The 18231-nt window shown below is 35.2% G+C and overlaps 1 protein-coding gene across 2 annotated transcripts in view; it reads left to right on the plus strand.

Annotated features, from left to right (window-relative positions):
• Positions 1 to 6728: 6728 nt before the first annotated feature.
• The window catches only part of LOC131039373 (asparagine--tRNA ligase, cytoplasmic 1), a 29826-nt gene continuing 18323 nt past the window's right edge, over positions 6729 to 18231 (plus strand). For both annotated transcript variants that reach the window (XM_057972106.2, XM_057972105.2), the window contains exons 1-2: positions 6729 to 7385; positions 14985 to 15575. In XM_057972106.2, coding sequence (XP_057828089.2) covers positions 6912 to 7385; positions 14985 to 15575 — 1065 coding nt within the window. In that variant the 5' untranslated portion in view covers positions 6729 to 6911. The remainder of the gene's footprint in view (positions 7386 to 14984; positions 15576 to 18231) is intronic.

Here is an 18231-nt window from a genome sequence, read left to right on the forward strand (position 1 = left end):
GTACCTATGAAGAGAGAGAAGACGTTTTCACTTTTGAGATAAAATGATGAAGTAGGGTGTAATTTTCACTCAGAAACAAGTCAAGATATTTTATCAGGTAAAACTTTTCAGTAAAGGTGAAGAGCATACGAGATTTTACTTGTTACAAGCAAAAATAAGTGAAAGGTCAACACGGGAGGTTGTTTTTGCATCGAGTGTAAAAGATAAAATAAGCTCATATAATGAAGGGACAGCAAGGTAAATTATTTTCATCAGATAAATATTATTTTCATGGGAATGCAGAGGCAAAATGTTGTTCCAAAGAGGGAATATTTTCAGTTTGTAAAAAGGGAAAAAGTTCTAAAGGGCAGAATGTTTTATCTGTTGGAGAGAGAGGAGAGAGGAAGGGCAGGTGTTGATGCAAATCTGAAGAAGACATGTGGCAAAAGTAGATTAAATCTGGAGTTCTTCTTCTCAGGGTTCTGGAATTTTTCATTTTCCAAACTAGTAAATAGGGTAGTGTTGAGTTTTAAGTTACAGATTAGATCTGTTAATACAGTAGTTTGATGTTATGGATAGGTGAATCAGTGTCTGAAATTGCAATGTTATTGTCATGAATTTGTTTCCAGTTTTGTAAGCTTTACAGGTCTCCTATAAATGTATTGTTTGTTCACTGGTCTCTTTCAAGGAAAGAGTTAAATCTCTCTCTTCAAACAGTTGTAATCTCAAGTTTTGTATTCAAATCCATACAAATTTCAGAATATCAAGGGTATTTGAAAGTTGTCTTCACAGTGTGTTTTATGTGATAGTAATGTTTAGTCATGGGTTTTTTCCAAGGGAAGAATTAAAAACTTTGAGTGAATGTTTGTGGTTTTCGGTGCACAAATTAGATCAGTCAGAAGAGTTTGAATGGCAATATGAGTGAATTTGTTAATGTAAGGCATTAACATTTTGAAATGCACTGGTTGTTTTTCATTTGTTCATATTTTTCTTGCTATGGTTTCTTGTTTGACTCTGTGACCTAGGATCGAGCACTGGTCTATTGAAGGCTGGATGTGTTTTCAGAAACAAATCAAATTATCAAAATCCTTCTATACCCTCTTGTTGTTAGGTGTAGGTTTTACATTAAATTTGCTCTCAGGGATGAGTAGGTGATGTGGAATTAGAATTAAGCCAGTTCTAGATTTGAATCATTTGTATTATGATTAAATATGTTGAGAGCAATTTGCTTAAATTTAATACTCTGCTGAAATGTATAGAAATCCAAGAGTATTACAAAGGTCTACCCACCTAGGTCCTGCAGATCCTGAAGTGAAGGGGAAATTGCTTACTTCCTATTAAGTTGGCCAAGTCCAGTGTTGGTGTTGACCATAAAGTCTGGCTATCTTTTAGATCCTAGCATTTTGTAGATTGGGGGCTCCAACACAACCTACAATCATTTACAATAGATTTGAGGTACAACTTTTTAACCTTTACTTCGATATTTCAATTCATTTCAAGGGTTAATTCCAAACTTGGGGTTTGACTTAAGCAAAACCCTATTTCCAACATCTTTTTTCTCTTTTGCAGGTGCAGGTTACAGGTTCAGGAGTTATAAATCTAGAATTAGGTAGGGTAGATAGAGACAATTAGATCTAGCTTTTTCAAGCATGAAAAGTGGAGGATAGGGTCGCTCCACACTCCTTTGATCAACAAATTTCCCATGAAGATTCTAGGGTAGATTCTAAGTAGTGTTCTGATTCCAAAAAGATAAAGTTCATCTGTGTCTGACATTTTGGGGACAAGGTCGTTCAAAGCTCAATTGACCCACTTTTTTAGTCTCAGATTCTAGTCACAAGTTCCATTCATCTTCCTCATCTCAGATCTATACTTACATCTTTGTAACAAATCTGCAGCTCCCTGCTCATATTCATTTATGCCAATTTCCCCTCTTTAGCCCTAGATCTAGCTTTCAACTTTCATATTTTTAGAATCCAATTCAACCCTCGCAAAGGGAGCCATCTAAAATCAATCAACATTCATCCCATGGAGGTGAATCTATTGATTTCATCTCCCTTTAATGTAAGGATTGCATGAAATAGGTTTATTCCTTGTTTACATAGCTAAACTAGCGAATGCTCTATTTCATCTCACATGTATTACTATCTAAAGAGACTTTAGAGAATTGACATTGATTCATAATCAATCACCTCCTCTTGTTTGAGGACAAGTAGGACACAAGTAGGACATTGAGTTTGGGGAAAATGATAGAACTCTTTAATGTCTTTTTAATCACCTTGTTTATCTTTTAAATTCTCCTTGGAAAGACTATTGAACCTGTTTATATTTTCCCAAACTCATGACTACCATTAAGCACTATATTATAATTACAAATAAAATGATAGATACTTGTATATATATATGTGTTTATTGGTAAGAATGTGTTAAATATTATGACTTATCTTGATATTGAATGCGTGAAGAAGCTAACATGTTATGTAGCAAGGAACATGATGTACACTTCCCGTAGCTAAGAAACACGTAAAAACAACAATGTTTCGAGAGTCATGTGGACCACAAATCTCTAGCGCCAAGCATGGTGAGTGATTAGGTGTCCACCAAAGTTGTATTATCAAATCCATACTAGTAGATAGCTTTAACATTTATTGTTACTAATGTTGTCGTGTCATATATTCACTCTAGTCATAAAAAATTCCTTATAATGAATGTAGCTTTTTTCTAGGACTTTATTTCTAATTTACAGTTGTGTCTTTTAAGCAAACAACCCTCTTCTTAATAATCAAGATTGAGTGATAAATTAGCCTTAGGTAGTTAGAATAGTTAAGCTTATAAATGTGATGGGAGAAATAATGGTTCAGATTGATCATCTTTTAATCATAATTTTGTATGTACTTTTTTCATTATCAATAGTTAAATTCTTGCAGCTGATTATTCTCATGAATGAAGGAATAAGTGGATGAAACATCTCTAAAGAAGCAACTTTATTTGATTGTTTATGTCATTGAGTGCACTTATCCAAGTCTGCTCCCGCTTGAGGTTGTGTGTTATTCACAATTAGTTTCTAGGATTATTGTTGTTTAGTTTATTTGGTATTATATATTCATGATTCTTGGAGGAACTAGTTAATTGTGTACACTGTGCATACTTCAGCTAGGAATTGTTATTTAACATTTTTTCACCCATTCTTAGTTGTGACTATCTTACTAGTAATTATGATTATAGTTTAACAACATTGTCTTTGCTTTGTGATCATTGGCTAGCTTATCATTTTTTTACGAATTTATGTAATTTGAAAACATAATAGAAAATTCAAGTGATTTTTAATGTGCATACAACATATGCATCATCTTAAGTTTACAAACTTGGTTGACAACTAAATATAGCCCATTATAATAAATGATTGCTTAGTTTAGGATAATTGTACCCCTAAGTTGTAGAGCAAAACTAACAACTAAAGATTCATTAGTTGATATAAATGAGCAAACAAAGGAGATGACAAAAGATGTTAATCACTTAAGTATCACAAAGATCCTCACTAAACACACCATCACTAGACCATAAATCAATAGATACAAAGGAAGGATTATGATGAGCTACACGAGGGATATCATCATCATAATTTCTAGTAACATTGTAAATGACCAAACAAGGGATGTTTTTAGAACTAAATTACTAACACATACCACAAAATAAATATTGCCATCAAGAATCATAGTGACAAAGTAGCAAGTTTGTTTCAAATGAAGAATAAAGTGTCCAAGACTATGATCTACCAATATACAACATACGAAAATGAGAAATCGTTAAAATGGAACTAAAAGAGAGATAAAAATCTAGGTAAAATCAACAAAAAAAAAATTAAATATGAAAAATAATGAGAAAATCACATGCAATCATATATGAAACTCAAAAGAAATTATTTTGACTCTAAATTATAGGTGTGGAGGCATAAGGTGCACCCAGAAGGTGAGTTAATAAAAGTAATCAAAAGCGAATCATTGTGAATCAAAGGACACCCACATTTGGGTTTGAAATAAATGTGACAAAAATGAAAGAATATTAGATAAGAAATGAATAACATGAAAATGGATAAACAATAGGGCAAAAACCTAGGCAATCTAAGGTCATTATGGCTCACCAATCTAGGGATATTAAATTGAGTATAATATAAGCCTTGGATAAATTAAGAAGTTGGGTATGCCTGATTTAGATTTTATATAAACATGTATTGGAAATAAGAAAGAAAAAAATCAGGGCTTACCTCGTGTTGGAAATAAGAATGAAATTATTTAGGGCTTACCTCATGTTGGTATGTGGCAACTGATCATACTATTGGGCTTTTGGTGATTTTGTCAACTGCATTTTCTCCCAAACCAATTAATGAGGGAATGCAAGGGGGCATAGCTCCTCTTGTAGGGCTTGAGAGCAAAATTTTCTCATTATTTAATAAAGGAGTTGGCTATTATTTTTGGTATGTAAATTGATCTTTGTAAATCGCTAAAAAGGACTTGATATTAAGTGGTTGTGTAATGTGAAAAATCATCAAATTGCAATATGCTCTTTGTTGGATAATAAAAAGAAAGTGGACAATTATTCTCTATGGATGTAGCTTGCATTGGGTCAACACGCTAAATTTGTGTGTTATTGTGGATTGTTATTTTTGTCTCTTTTATTCTACATTGTATTTAATAATGTTTATTGCTCTGGTTTACCTAAACCCTAACACCTCAAATTTGTTATAGTATGATCTTTGACTACTATGATGTTATAAAATAGAGAAAAATATAATCTAGATTTGGATTTGATATCAAAGGATTTAAACGATTGAAAGTAGAGAGTTTAAAAGCTTGGGATGTTCCCATTAGTATGATTATTGCCTTGATGGCATGATCATTTTCAAAGCAAGGATGATCCTTTGGTATCTATAGAATAGGTTTATCTAGTGTATATTTGCATAAGGCAAAAACTAGGTAGTGCCAAGAAAAAATGTGGAGAGCTACTAAAATGAAGAGAAGGGTGATCAACTTCCTTTTTAGTAACTAGGTCTTGAAATTAAATCACTATAAAATAACATAGAGTAAATAATGGAGGTGAATGCTAATGTAGGCAAACAATTGATGTATAAAACCTAATAGTGTAAGCAACACATATTAAAAAAATGTTGTATTCTTTTATCAATTAATCCTTGTATTGGAATGAATTGGGATTGTGTTCTTACATACAAGCCATGGACAAATTTGAACTATTTCATGTGCACATTGATGGGTAGCAATCATGTGTGAGATTGTCAATATTTTAATGCATTCATTTAAAAAAAGAAAAAAGAAACAAGGGACAAGATCACACTCATAATCTATCCTTGATGATGAAATTACATGTGCAATCTATTCAATAGTAGAAAATTCTATGAGAAATAGACCAGAAATATTTTGAGTGGAATAATATGATTTAATTGAGTCTTTGGTTTACATTTTAAGTCCATAATTGTACCCAAAAATTAAAAGTATGCTAAAATCATACATTAAAGTCACCACACAAAATAACATTAAAGGAGTGAAAAAAGCATTTAAGATATTGTAAGGGTAAAAATAACCCTTTTAGATTACCTTGGCTCAATTAAACAAATACAAGTAGTAAAACACACCTTACCTAGGTAAAGAAGAATTCAAAAGTGATAATTGAAGCTTTATTTTTTGGAAATAAAACGAGAACAAAAGGTGTACTTAGCTCTTAAACCATAAATAAAATATAATATTGAAAAATCATATTACTGATTTATTAAAGTATTGAAAATTGATGTTCTTGAAGTGCTAATTGCATCAAAATTTGTGTAGATTAAAACTCTTTGTGGAATGTAGGTTTGATCTTTGGAGTCTGATCTTGATTTATTCAAACATAAATTTATATGACCTAATTTGCCATGATTTGTACTATCTACTAATATGTAAAAACAAGTATTATTTAAAAATTAGTAAATTGTTTGAATGACATAAGATGATTCTTGGACATGTTTAAACCCCAAAATGAATGCATTTAAATACTAAGATAACAAATAATTGTACAAATGTTTACTCATTCTGCTCCCAATGGCTTGTAGGAAAGGGCAAGAGTTGATATTTTGAAAATTAAAAAAGGAAATTTGGGTTAGCCTTGCACTAGACAAGGAATACATGATTTTGAGGTAGGGATCAGGTGAATAGAAATTTGGGTCAACAATGAGGTGAATATGCAAGATTAAGAAATGGGCCAAACATAACACAAGAGTATGTTACATGTCACTATGTAACCACATTATGACAATCCATCAAAATGAGCCCATAATTGTTATAGATAAATTTTACCAACAAGACTCCAACTTGATAATCAATCTTATGTATTAAATAATTTTTATGAGGATTATCTATTTAAAATTTTCTTTGAAATATTAAGACATATATTACTTAAAACACTAATAAATTATAAATAGAAAATAAAAATTCTGTTTTTTTTTAACATTTTACCTAAAATCTCTCCTTTCCTTGAGCAATTTCCTAAAATTTTGATCAAAATGTCTACAAAAATTAGCCCGTTTGAATGGGTAGTCTTTTATCCGTTCAAATAACAAAGTTAAATAATAAAATTATAACAAAAATTAGCCCCTTTGAATGGGTAGTCTTTTAACCGTTCAAATAAGAAAGTTAAATAATAAAATTTTAATTATTATATTATTATTATTATTATAATAAAACAAAGAACAACATTTTGCAAAAGCGTAATTCCTCAGCGATCATAGGCTGTAACAGACAAAAACACTAATGTATCAAAGAACAAGATTTTTGCAAAAGCACGATTTATGCAGGGCTCTGAAGCAATCGTGAAAGCCATACATTTGGAAGAGCGATAACCAATCGGGGGCGTGTGTTGGCATATCAGTGTGTTTGTTGTTGTCGTTCATGGGTACTGAAGAATCCCTCACAAGTGCCATGGAGAACATTAGTGTTTCCTTTGAAGTTGCCCAGGCAAAGTATTCGAGAAGGGTGCTGATCAAATCCATAATAAAACGTCCGGATAAGGGGCAGGGCCTGTTTGGACAAAGTGTTGTTGTAGGTGGATGGGTCAAGACATCTAGAGCGCACGGAGGTATTACTTTTCTCGAAGTGAATGATGGGTCTTGCTTTGATAATCTTCAGGTGTTGGTAAATGGGGAGGTTTTTTCTCTGGCTCAGCTTACACCAACAGGGACCTGTGTAATGGTGGAAGGTGAGCGGACGCAACCACCTGAAGGAAAAGAGCAGAAGGTGGAATTAAAACTTACGAAGGTTTTGGAAGTGGGTACTGTGGATCCCAGAAAGTACCCAATTGCCAAGACCTACTTGCCCTTGGAGCATCTGAGGAGTTATGTACACCTCAGGGCCAGAACAAACACGGTATGGATATAGAAATTTTCAACCACCCATATCAATTTTAAATCGGAAATAGGAAAATTTGTATGTACAGTAGTAAAACTGTTTCATTTATTTTGGCTGTGGTTGAGACTGTCGATAAATCTCATTTCTTAAAGCTTTAATGTGCTCTGGTTTCTAGTTTTTGATATTATTGATTGGTAGGATGCAATAAAAACTGTCTTGTTACTTGGATAGATTTCGAACTCGAGATCATATTCGAATGCGATTTTTTCTTTTCGTTGGTGAATTGCCCCCTTATAACCTAAGGCATAGATGCTATCATCGATTGTATCTGTTCTGCACCTATTCTCCTCAGTTGAGGTACACTGCCCCCATACACCACTAGTAAAGATATCTATTCTACACATGGTCTCCTCAGTTGAGGTACACTGTTCCCAGAGTTTGATGTAGTATATTACTTGACTCTACACAGAAAAACCAATCTAACGGATTTGAAACTGGGTTTATCCCATTGGCCTATAGAAGTCTAGTTACCAATATCAGTTTTAGAAATATTTTCATTTACCAACTTAGATCTAATGCAAAATTTACAGGAAACATGTTACATGATCAAAAAAGTGATTCTATTTCTCTTTGTTGAAACCAAAATAATGGAAGGTTGATTGTATTGCTTTTTCATAAATGATAAATATCTTTTATGTTATTTGAGTGTAAAGCCAGATGGTGGGAGGCTCTATTGCAGATATTGTTTCAATTGCACATGAATTAGACATAATCACATTGACAAGCTATTTTTGATTTTTTATGATGGTTTGTTTTTCATTTCAGTTTTTTGACCAGAAAAAATTGGAGGTGGACATTAATGAATGCTAATAAACAATATTATGCAAATAATTTCTATCATGCACAAAGATTTTCAATTAACATTGAGAGAAGTTGATTTCTGTTAACATTGATTACAATACATTATCTTTTCTGCAAGAACATGGATGTCTATGGGAGAAAAACAATTGCCAAGCAGTAAATGAGATTCAACACCTTCTTAATATAAGCAATTGGAGTAAAGACAAATGTTTGTATCAAAAGCATTTATTGTCAAAGATAGTATTGTACTCTACATGCTCTCAAATAGTCAGGGCCAAAAGTTAAAAAATTAAAGCATTTTAGTTCTTTTTGTATAATTAGAGCAGATGGAATCATGGAAGGAAATTGTAATAGGCCAGCATTGCCAAGCTGCTCTAGCTTCTAACATTTCACTATAGCATTGGCACGGTCTAGAATTGCAATATTCAGATGGGGTCTGGAACCATTGATGCTATGCATTGAATATGCATGTACGGTTTTTCTTAATTCATAAATTTGCAATTTTCAGATATAATACATCACATACACTGTTTCCGTAACATATTTTGAATTCCAAAGAGAGGACATAATGGTGGCAACTAACTCACTGATGTGATATGTAAATTGTAGTAATTATAGCAGATTCCCAGCTGCTTTTTTTCCATCTGTGCTTGTTCTACAAGCTAAAAGGTATAAGGTGGGACAATAAATCTTTCTTTGATATAATTTTTTGTCAATAGATCTGGACTATTTCATTACATTTTGTTGTCTAAAGAGCCAATCTTGTAATGTAGCATCACAGAAACTCTTTGTAGACAACTGAAGATGGATTGAGAGATCCTTGGCTGTTGCTAAGCTTTGTGAAATTAATAAAATATGGCTGAGGAGTCCATGAATGGTTTCAACTTCAAATGCATGTACCAAATTTACAATGTTTCATGAAACAAATACTCATGTCTGAAAGGGCTGTTAAACCTTGAAGCTGCCTTGTTTTGATGCATGAAAATTAAGCCACAGATTACCAATCAAGTTGTAAATTTCTGCACCTCATTCTTCTGAGGCATTGCAATAACATAATTCATTGAAATTCTGGAGACTTAAGTGATGGCAACTGCCCATGCACATAGGATATGCTGTTATTTCAATTCACAGATAAGATCTATCATGCACTAAAGGATAGCGTGGTATTACTTTCTTATCTTGCACTCCTTTGGCTTCTTTTCTTTATACACAAGATTTGATGTCTTTGACAAAGTCTTTTTTGGTACTTTCTACCAGTATCCACTAACTTGTATACACAATGTATTTTAGTTCTAGATATCTTATCACTTATGGTTAAATTACATACCTGGTTCGTTGAAATGATTCAGAAAGTGTCTTATTAACTACTTTACTGCTTTTTAATAAGCCACAATACAAAACCCATTCATGGGTTGAAGTGCAATGCCTATTGAAAAAATCCATGAATTGAATTGACAAGTAATATTACATAATTATTAGAAAGTTTGTGTTTCCGACCCAGAATGTGTCTTGTGAACTACTTACTGCTTTTAAATGGTCCATAATAACAAAAATATTCATGAGTTGAAGTACATGGGGTAATAGAAAATATTATTAGCTGAATTGACAGGTAATATTACATAAATATTAGAAATTTTGATTATCAAAAACATGCTGTAAAACATGACTATGGTTCTTCAAATTCCAATGCTAGTCCATTCCAGAATTGCAAAAGATTGACTTATTAGGGCCAGTTTTACGCTTTACACCTTTCCTGTTGCTTCTAGGATATTGATCTTCTCAGATGCAAGTGGTTATTAGACTTTCTCCCTGCCAGTTGAAGCTTTCAATGAGATCTGCTTGCTTTTAAACACTTTGTATGTCTTTCTGTGGGGTTTATCTTCAAATGAATTTTGTTTACGCTTGAGTGAAAGTAATTTTTGGCAATATCCTTTAACACTGTTTCTTTAGTTCCTCCCGATTTAATGTTATCAGCTGGAATTTTTTCCAATGAGACGAATACTCTTCTGGATGTAATAGTGTTTTGCAAGAGACATGAATGAATATAGGGCCTTTAGCATCCTCCTCTGATTTGATGTTGGTTTCTAGAAATTTGCCCATGATGAATAAACTTCTTAAGGTAAGAGTATAGCATTTGCTGCTTATTATGGTTTGAACTTTTGAAACAAACTTCAACATTGAATACGTCTGAGCTGGGAAGCTTGTGGTTTGTGCAAGTTTCAAAAGAGTATGCTAAACACAAAAAGGTCCATCAACTCCCACACAGGTAGTGACTCCCCCAATATATGTAAGAGATTTATGCTCATACCAAAAGCTGTAACCCTGTGGCACAAGAAAGCAGCAGAATAGGCATTTAACTTTTAAATTTAGGCACACAAGAATAAAAACTTATGATCCAGAAAATTGTAGGATGTACATTTATTAATGCCAAACAAAGGGTCATTGTGAAATTCAGCATCATGCTAGCGGAGGTGATGGAGAGTGATCTGTCCTAGGTTGACCTTGTCTTCTTGACTGGTCTTTTTACCCTTACAGGGTATAACTTAAGCTCTTCATAGATCCAATCCTCTTGAATATATAAATGTTTTGGAGGCAGATTGGGTGCTAGATTATAGGCAGACCTTTCCCCGAGTGGATAGGGACAGGGGACCGATGAAGCTTTTGAAGAGTGGGGCTCAAAGGACCTGCAAATTAACTTAGCTGACTCCCTCTTGCCATCTATCAGATGGTGATATTTCTTGTCTTGAAGGAGCTCTACCTTGCAATCTACTGTTAAGTTTTTTGGACAAGATTCCTACCTACAGTCAGCGGGAGAGTTGCATCTGCCTTGAGATTTGGAGTGCCTGCAATCAAGGGGATGGACCTGGAAGCTTCTCCATTCAACCTTCGGTTTTCATTTATCAAGAGATGAAGAGTCAAGCCCTATCTGCTGAACAGACCTGGTAGACTGAGCTTGACTATGCTGAAGTTGTTTCAATTTTCGAAGGTTTTTCCATAAATTTTTTTTAGTACCAGATGCCAATTTTTAAAGATAGTTATTGTACTGATATTTTATAGGAAGAACATATATTTTGAGTATTTAGTTTGTCTTCATATTTATTTTTGAAGGAAGATGAAAAATAATAAATAGGTCTATTCAATTTCATTTGTTTTTTATGCCACTGATATCTTAATCCTTGGTTTCTTACACCAAAAATATTTTTGAATATTAATTTGTTTAGAAATATTGTTTCCTTTAGTGCAAATCTGCGCTTTTTTTTTTGTCAGTCAAGTCTGAGGTCAGGGCCCTCACCCAATAGAATAAAAAATGACAACTCTTTAAAGAAACACAACACTTCACAGAGAAAACACCGAACATCAATCAGCCATCACTAAAGAAACTCCAACTTACAGAGGAGAGTCAAATTTTCCTGAGAGAACAAAAGAAGCTAAACCACATGAATAAGCCACTCAAAGATGCTGCTTAATAAACTTATAATCGAAACGGAGGCTGAAGAAACTATTGTCACTCAATGTAGAATCTCAGGGTCTCAAGAATGTTTTGAAAGCAGCTTCCACCTTCTAGTGATGAAAGCATCCATGGTCCACTGTGTTCCATCATCAACCGAGTCATGAGCTTCCATTTTTTATTTTTCAACTTCTGTTTTCCTTGCTCTTTGCTTACCCAATGTTCCACAAATTGGTTGATTATTTCGCGCTCAGTCTGGGAAATAGTTAAAATATTTGATGAGAATAACTGATTTTCCTCATTCTTGAGGAAGTTAATTTCAGGCTCCCACTCTTCTGTAATTTATTGGAGGAAATGAGCCTCATCATCTAATATCTGCTCCACATGGTGTTAAAACTCTTCATCATCACCAATTTTTGATCCATCCAATGATGAGCTTTATCATAAAAAATCTGAATGGGGTTAGATGCTAGAGGAACCCTTCATGGTTTAAGATTATGGTTTAAGATTGTTGAAGGCACGGGCAGCTCTTCTAGCCTCCTGTATTGATCTGGGTTTTGAGATATTGAAGACTTCAATTGTGTGAAAAATTGTACATGGTTACACCAAACAAAATCATTGTCAGGATTGCCAGATTTCCTCACCCATTTTTTCAGGTAGGTAGATTGATGAACTGGGGAAACATGGGAAGAACACCCTGAGATTTTGTGGCCAATCACATTGCACCAAAAGCACCTGAGTAGCAACCCTTCATGTTAAAATTTGGGTTCACGTGCTTTAAAAATGGATTTTGATAGAATGAATGATTAGTTTGTACGTGTTAATATAGGTGCAAATACATGCTAACCTGCAATTAGGTTCATCCTGCTCGGAATCAATTTTTGCATACTTACTCACCTTTGATCTATCAACTTCTGAATGAATTTAAGGTCTCTCATAACCAAAGGAAGATTATTCATGCACAGCCATATCAGAATATTAGAAATGTTGGCAACTGCTGGGTTGAACATGGACCATCTGCCGCACAAAATTGTAATTTTCAACTAAAAGAAACTGCAAGAGAAAGAAATTGTGTTCTAAAGCAAACATGGAAGGTGTGCCATATTGGTCAAAATATTTTTAGTCCAGCAAACAAAATGAGGGTGCATCCCAAAACATCAGAAGACAATAGACCTGCTGCCAATGCTGTATGAAGTTGTATCAATACAATCATCAGGAACATGAAAGTCAAGAGGTTCTTCCGTGAAACACACTCTTGCGTAGGAAAAAAGAGGCAGAATTTTTGACTCTTTTGAGGGGAAGAAATAGGGGCATTGGGATTAGTTCTGCTACCCGGCTAATTAGTTAGAGAATCTGACAATTTTGTCATAGCCAAACTTTGAGCAATCAGGGAAGGAGAAAGATTAAGGTGGCTTTTTAAGATCTGATGCTTGCCAAAATTGCCAGCTGTAGAAGGGATTTTCAATATTTGTGCATTCCTTATACAGCAGAAGGCCTGCCTTACCTTCTGTCACGAGCACTTGAGGCGCAGCTTCTGGGGCAGGGGGTTTTGTGGACGAGAGAAATCCATGCCCAAGACCACTAGAGACATCCCCACTGGCCTTAGATTGGGTGCCCTTCTGTTGACCAATGCCCCTGTGCAGTCCAAACTCCTTGTTACCATTGCCATCTGCTGTCGATTTTGCCTTCTGCCACTCTGCGTCTCTCCCTTCTCCTTTCACTCCCGCATGCCATTGCAGTTACTGCTTTAGGCTTACCGAGTATGGTCACTATGATGGATGGCAGTTATAATTTATCTGGTGCCAAAATCAATAGTACTTCTTTGGCATCTTATTACTTGCTGCTCTTATCCTTTCTCTAGAACACTGATCCAAGTTTTAGTTCATTTTTTTGTTTAAAGCTCTAATTCTCTTGACTCTATCAGGGCTGTTACTTTGAAGGTCATGCAATATATCCAATTTTTTGAGTTTGCTGTCCTTTATTTCTGATATACTGATGATAAGAGAACGAGTTTTAAATGTGTTTTTATTGACAACTGTGATTGCTATGGCAATCAATGGTCTTTGTGTAGCATAGTTTTAAAACTCGTGGACTCGCCACAGACTCGCGAGTCCATGGGAGCCACGAGTTGACTCGACTCACCTCGCGAGTCCATCTGAAAGACTCGCGAGTCTTTTGCACGGACTCGCGAGTCTTTTAGATGGACTCGCGCGACCCAGAAAAAAAGTCATGCAAGCTTTAAAATTGACTTTTAAAATTTTTTTTTTGCCTTCATTTGGCATAACTGAGGGAGTGAAATAAAAGAAAAATAACACCCGACGCCTTTATAAAATAATAAAAGTATTTTTGGCCTCGCGGGGCGCTGCCCCTCGACCTCGCCCTGTATCACGAAGGGAGCGCACAAGGGGCGCTGCCCCCAAACCCCTGTCGAAAAATATAGGGGGAAACTGTGCCGATGGAAGTAGGGAAAATTTAACCTCCGAGTCTGATTAGGCTCCATATAACAGCATAATTAGCATCGAAGAAATCTTGGTATTATACATTTTAGAGTTGAAAGTTTGAAACTATGAGTATGTGACATGTGTAAGGTTTCAATTATGGCTCTTATGTTCTCTAAATGCATTAATTTCTTTATGTTCTTTTGTAAAACTACGGTTTTTTTTTTTGCCGAGTCCTTGCCGAGTCTTTCACGAGTCCGAGTCCAAGTCCAAATTTTTGGTTTGCCGAGTCCGTGGCGAGTCTGAGTTTTTAAACTTTGATGTGTAGTGAAGGCACCATGCTAGTAATTTCTTTGAATGAGTACATGTGGAAAGATTGAATTTGCATTTGGGAAACTTTCTGATCTCGACCAAAAACTAGGTATTCTTGATTTGAAATGTGTTTGGGTTTTATATTTTCTGTCAGAAGTCTCTTTTATGCAAATAAAATAAGTGGTTTGTCTTTCTTTCAGATCCATGGAACTGAAATCAATTCAGTTGAACCTATACCAAGATTAATAGTTTGTTTTTCATGAAATATACTGCTTAGCTTGTATGAGCTGGTTTTAATTTTTCAATCTCCTCTATGTGTAAGGGTTTGTTAGGATGCATCAAAAAAGTCAGTCTTCTCTAAAAAGTAGTTAATTCATTTTCTTTGTTTGGCTAGTATTTGGATTACAAAGCTTTTGATATTTGTATAAGAATGTTGCTGCTGCAAATAGGAATGGAAATGGAAATAGCACTACAGTTGCATCGTGTTTTCTTTTCTTTTGTATCCTATTCAACTCATGCATTGACTATTTTGGGTCTGTTTTGGTTATCGTATTGCAGATTTCAGTTGTTGCACGAATTCGCAATGCCCTGGCATATGCAACACACACTTTTTTCCAGAATCATGGTTTTAATTATATACAGACTCCTATTATCACAACTAGTGATTGTGAGGGTGCTGGGGAAATGTTTCAAGTTACAACACTATTTAGTGAGGCAGATAAGTTAGCGCGTGATTTAAAGGAAAACCCTCCACCTACTGAAGCGGATATGGAAGCTTATAAGCTTCTTGTTAAAGACAAAGGTCAACGAGTGTCAGATTTGAAAACAAACAAAGCTGATAAGGCATCAATTGGTGCAGCGGTTTCTGAGCTTCAGAAGGCAAAAGACCAGCTATTAAAGTTGGAAGAAAGGTTTAAATTAAAACCTGGCCTTCCAGAAAAAGATGGGAACATTGATTTTTTTCATGACTTCTTTGCACGACAGGCATTTCTGACTGTCTCTGGTCAGCTCCAGGTTGAAACCTATGCTTGTGCTTTGAGTAGTGTTTATACATTTGGGCCAACATTCCGGGCTGAAAATTCTCATACCTCAAGGCATCTTGCAGAATTTTGGATGGTTGAACCTGAAATTGCTTTTGCAGATTTGGAGGTAAGCCTAAATGCATCATGATCCATGTTGTAACCATGTTAAGTAATTAATTTAGATGGAGTTTATTATGCATGAATCATTCACATTTCCTATTCCTTCATGTTGCATTTATTATGCTGAGAGGTGTTCTACATTGGTAGCAAAGAGTCTCATGTTGTGACTGTGCACATAAAAACCCTTTAACTTAAATTTAACAGCCATTTACCCATCAAATAATTGGCGAGAGGTGTTTGACTTTGGCAGCAAGGAATCTTATGTCATGACCATCTACATAAAATCCATTAACTTAAATTTGATAGCTATTTACACATCAGATAATTAATATTTAATAATAAACTTAAGTTTAAAAGGCAACATATAAGTATGTTGTATTTACTACATTTTTTAGTGTAAAAACAAAACAGAAGAATTACTGAAATAATGAATGTTATATTTACTACATAATTTAATGTAAATACCAAACAAAAGAATTACTAATGAACAGTGGCTTTTTCAAAAGTAAAATTAGATTTTAGTCAATAAGCCCTTGGTCTGCTGGTGAAGTTTAATGGTTCTGAATAAGACCACCAGGGGTCAAGTCTTGCTGAGTGCAAAGTCCCGGCATCATAAGAGATGAGGTTGAGATTGTGCCCCGGTCGACTTTGATGGAATGCATACTCCTCAGTCTTTGGCTCTTCACTGAAGAGGTTCAGCCTATGGCTTATGCTCCTGTATTGGGTAGTTAAACAAATTGGGGTTTATATAAAACCCTCCAAAGAAAAGTAAAGTTAAATTTACATACAAAAGTAAAATAGCTCTTCAGATAATTAAAACCAATATAATAAAATAAAATAATTCTCTAATAAAAATAAAAATGTATGTGCCAATGCAGTAAATGAAATAACTCTGAAGTAAAATAAAATAACTCTTTAAGTAAAAAACCAGAGAAACGGGACTCGCCCAGACTCGGCGAGTCCGAGTACGAGTCATGCTCGGCGAGTCCGAGTACGAGTCATGCTCGGCGAGTCCTAGGGACTCGGACTCGGACTTGTTCGAGTCTGGGGAGTAAACTTGCCAGACTCGCCGAGTTGGCGAGTTTGGCTCAAAATCGCCAGACTCGGCGAGTCTTGAGCCCTTGACTCGGCTATTGGCTGGGTTAATAACATGACAAAAAAAAAACATTTTAAAAAGTTTTTTTTAAAAGTAATAAGTTTTTTTGGAAGGGTCAGGATCGAAATTTGACATTTTGGTCTCTCCGTTAGGATTATTTTATGGAATATAACATTTAAGTATAAGTGACATTTCCTTATATCTTTCTTCTTTCTTATACTTTAAGTTATATTCCATATATACTATCAGGATGTTTGAGAGTGGTTTCGGGCCTCCATGAGTTATATTGCAAAATCTAGTTTTTGGAGGATTCTTCAGTTTTCCAGACTTAGTCAAATTTCAGGATCAGGACATTCCAGACTTAGCCAAATTTCAGGGCATTTGAAGATCAGGATGACATTCTAGACTTTATCACTCACCAACTTGACCTAGCTCGGACCTTCAAGAATGATACTCACTCACCAAGCAAGACCCAATTAGCAACAAGAGCAAAACCAGGCCCTAAGGAAGACTCTCAAAGAAACCCTAATTCAGACTTGTAATAAGTTTTTTTGGCCTCGCGGGGCACTGCCCCTTGACCCCGCAAGGGGCGATGCCCCTTGACCCCACCTTGGGGGCGCTGCCCCCAAACCCTTGTCGAAAAATATGGGGGGAAACTGCGTCGATAGAAGTAGAGAAAATTTAACCTCTGAGTTTGACACTGATTGGATCGACTAGGTAGATATAGAGGTTGAGACTGTAGCCATGGCAAAGGAGGAGCGGAGAGCACGAGCACAGACAGGAGATTCAGAGGCAGATAGTGACACGGATGTTCCTGATGTTGGTGAGCATGGCATGGTGTCACGGGGAGCGGCTATGGCAGTCGAATCATCTAGGACCTACCTTAGACGCCTTTGCAGGGGGCCGGGGCCGAGGCCGGGGCCGGAGGGTGTAGGCTCCTTTGAGCCATAGACTTGTAGTTGTATTTCCTTTGGTATTTGTATGAAACATTTGATGATGATAATATGATGACATGGATTTTTTATTCCATGAGTTTTGTAATATTGTATACATTTGACAATATTTATATATATCTATGTTTGTTATTTTCTTCAGCTACAATTTGCATTTATGCTTATGTGATTGATGTATACTTGTGTATGTAATCAAATGAGCCGAGTTTGATGATGTTATTGTGTCTTTAAGGTGTATTCAATAAAGGGTGTCTGAAACAAGTTTTAAATATTTAAAAATCTCTAAATTTCTTGAGTTTTTCACTATCCCGAGTCCAGCCGAGTCTGGAGCCGAGTCTGACGTCGAGTCCCGAGTCCGAGTCCAAGTCGGCCTTGCCGAGTCCGAGCCGAGTCCGAGTCCCGTTTCTTTGTAAAAAACATATCTCCAAACTGATATATATCAATATTTTTTAGACAGTTGTATATAATATATCAATGCCGGTAGTATTCTTTTTCATTCATTTCATATATAGATGCATTCAGTTTTTGGCTGGCAGAGGATGTGAATTTGTTTATTCTACTGGTTTTTGTATGTTATCTGATGTGATTTTCAGTAAATTTGAATCTTACAGTTT

Source organism: Cryptomeria japonica, chromosome 10, assembly GCF_030272615.1.
Source record: "Cryptomeria japonica chromosome 10, Sugi_1.0, whole genome shotgun sequence".
Taxonomy (NCBI): Eukaryota; Viridiplantae; Streptophyta; class Pinopsida; order Cupressales; family Cupressaceae; genus Cryptomeria; species Cryptomeria japonica.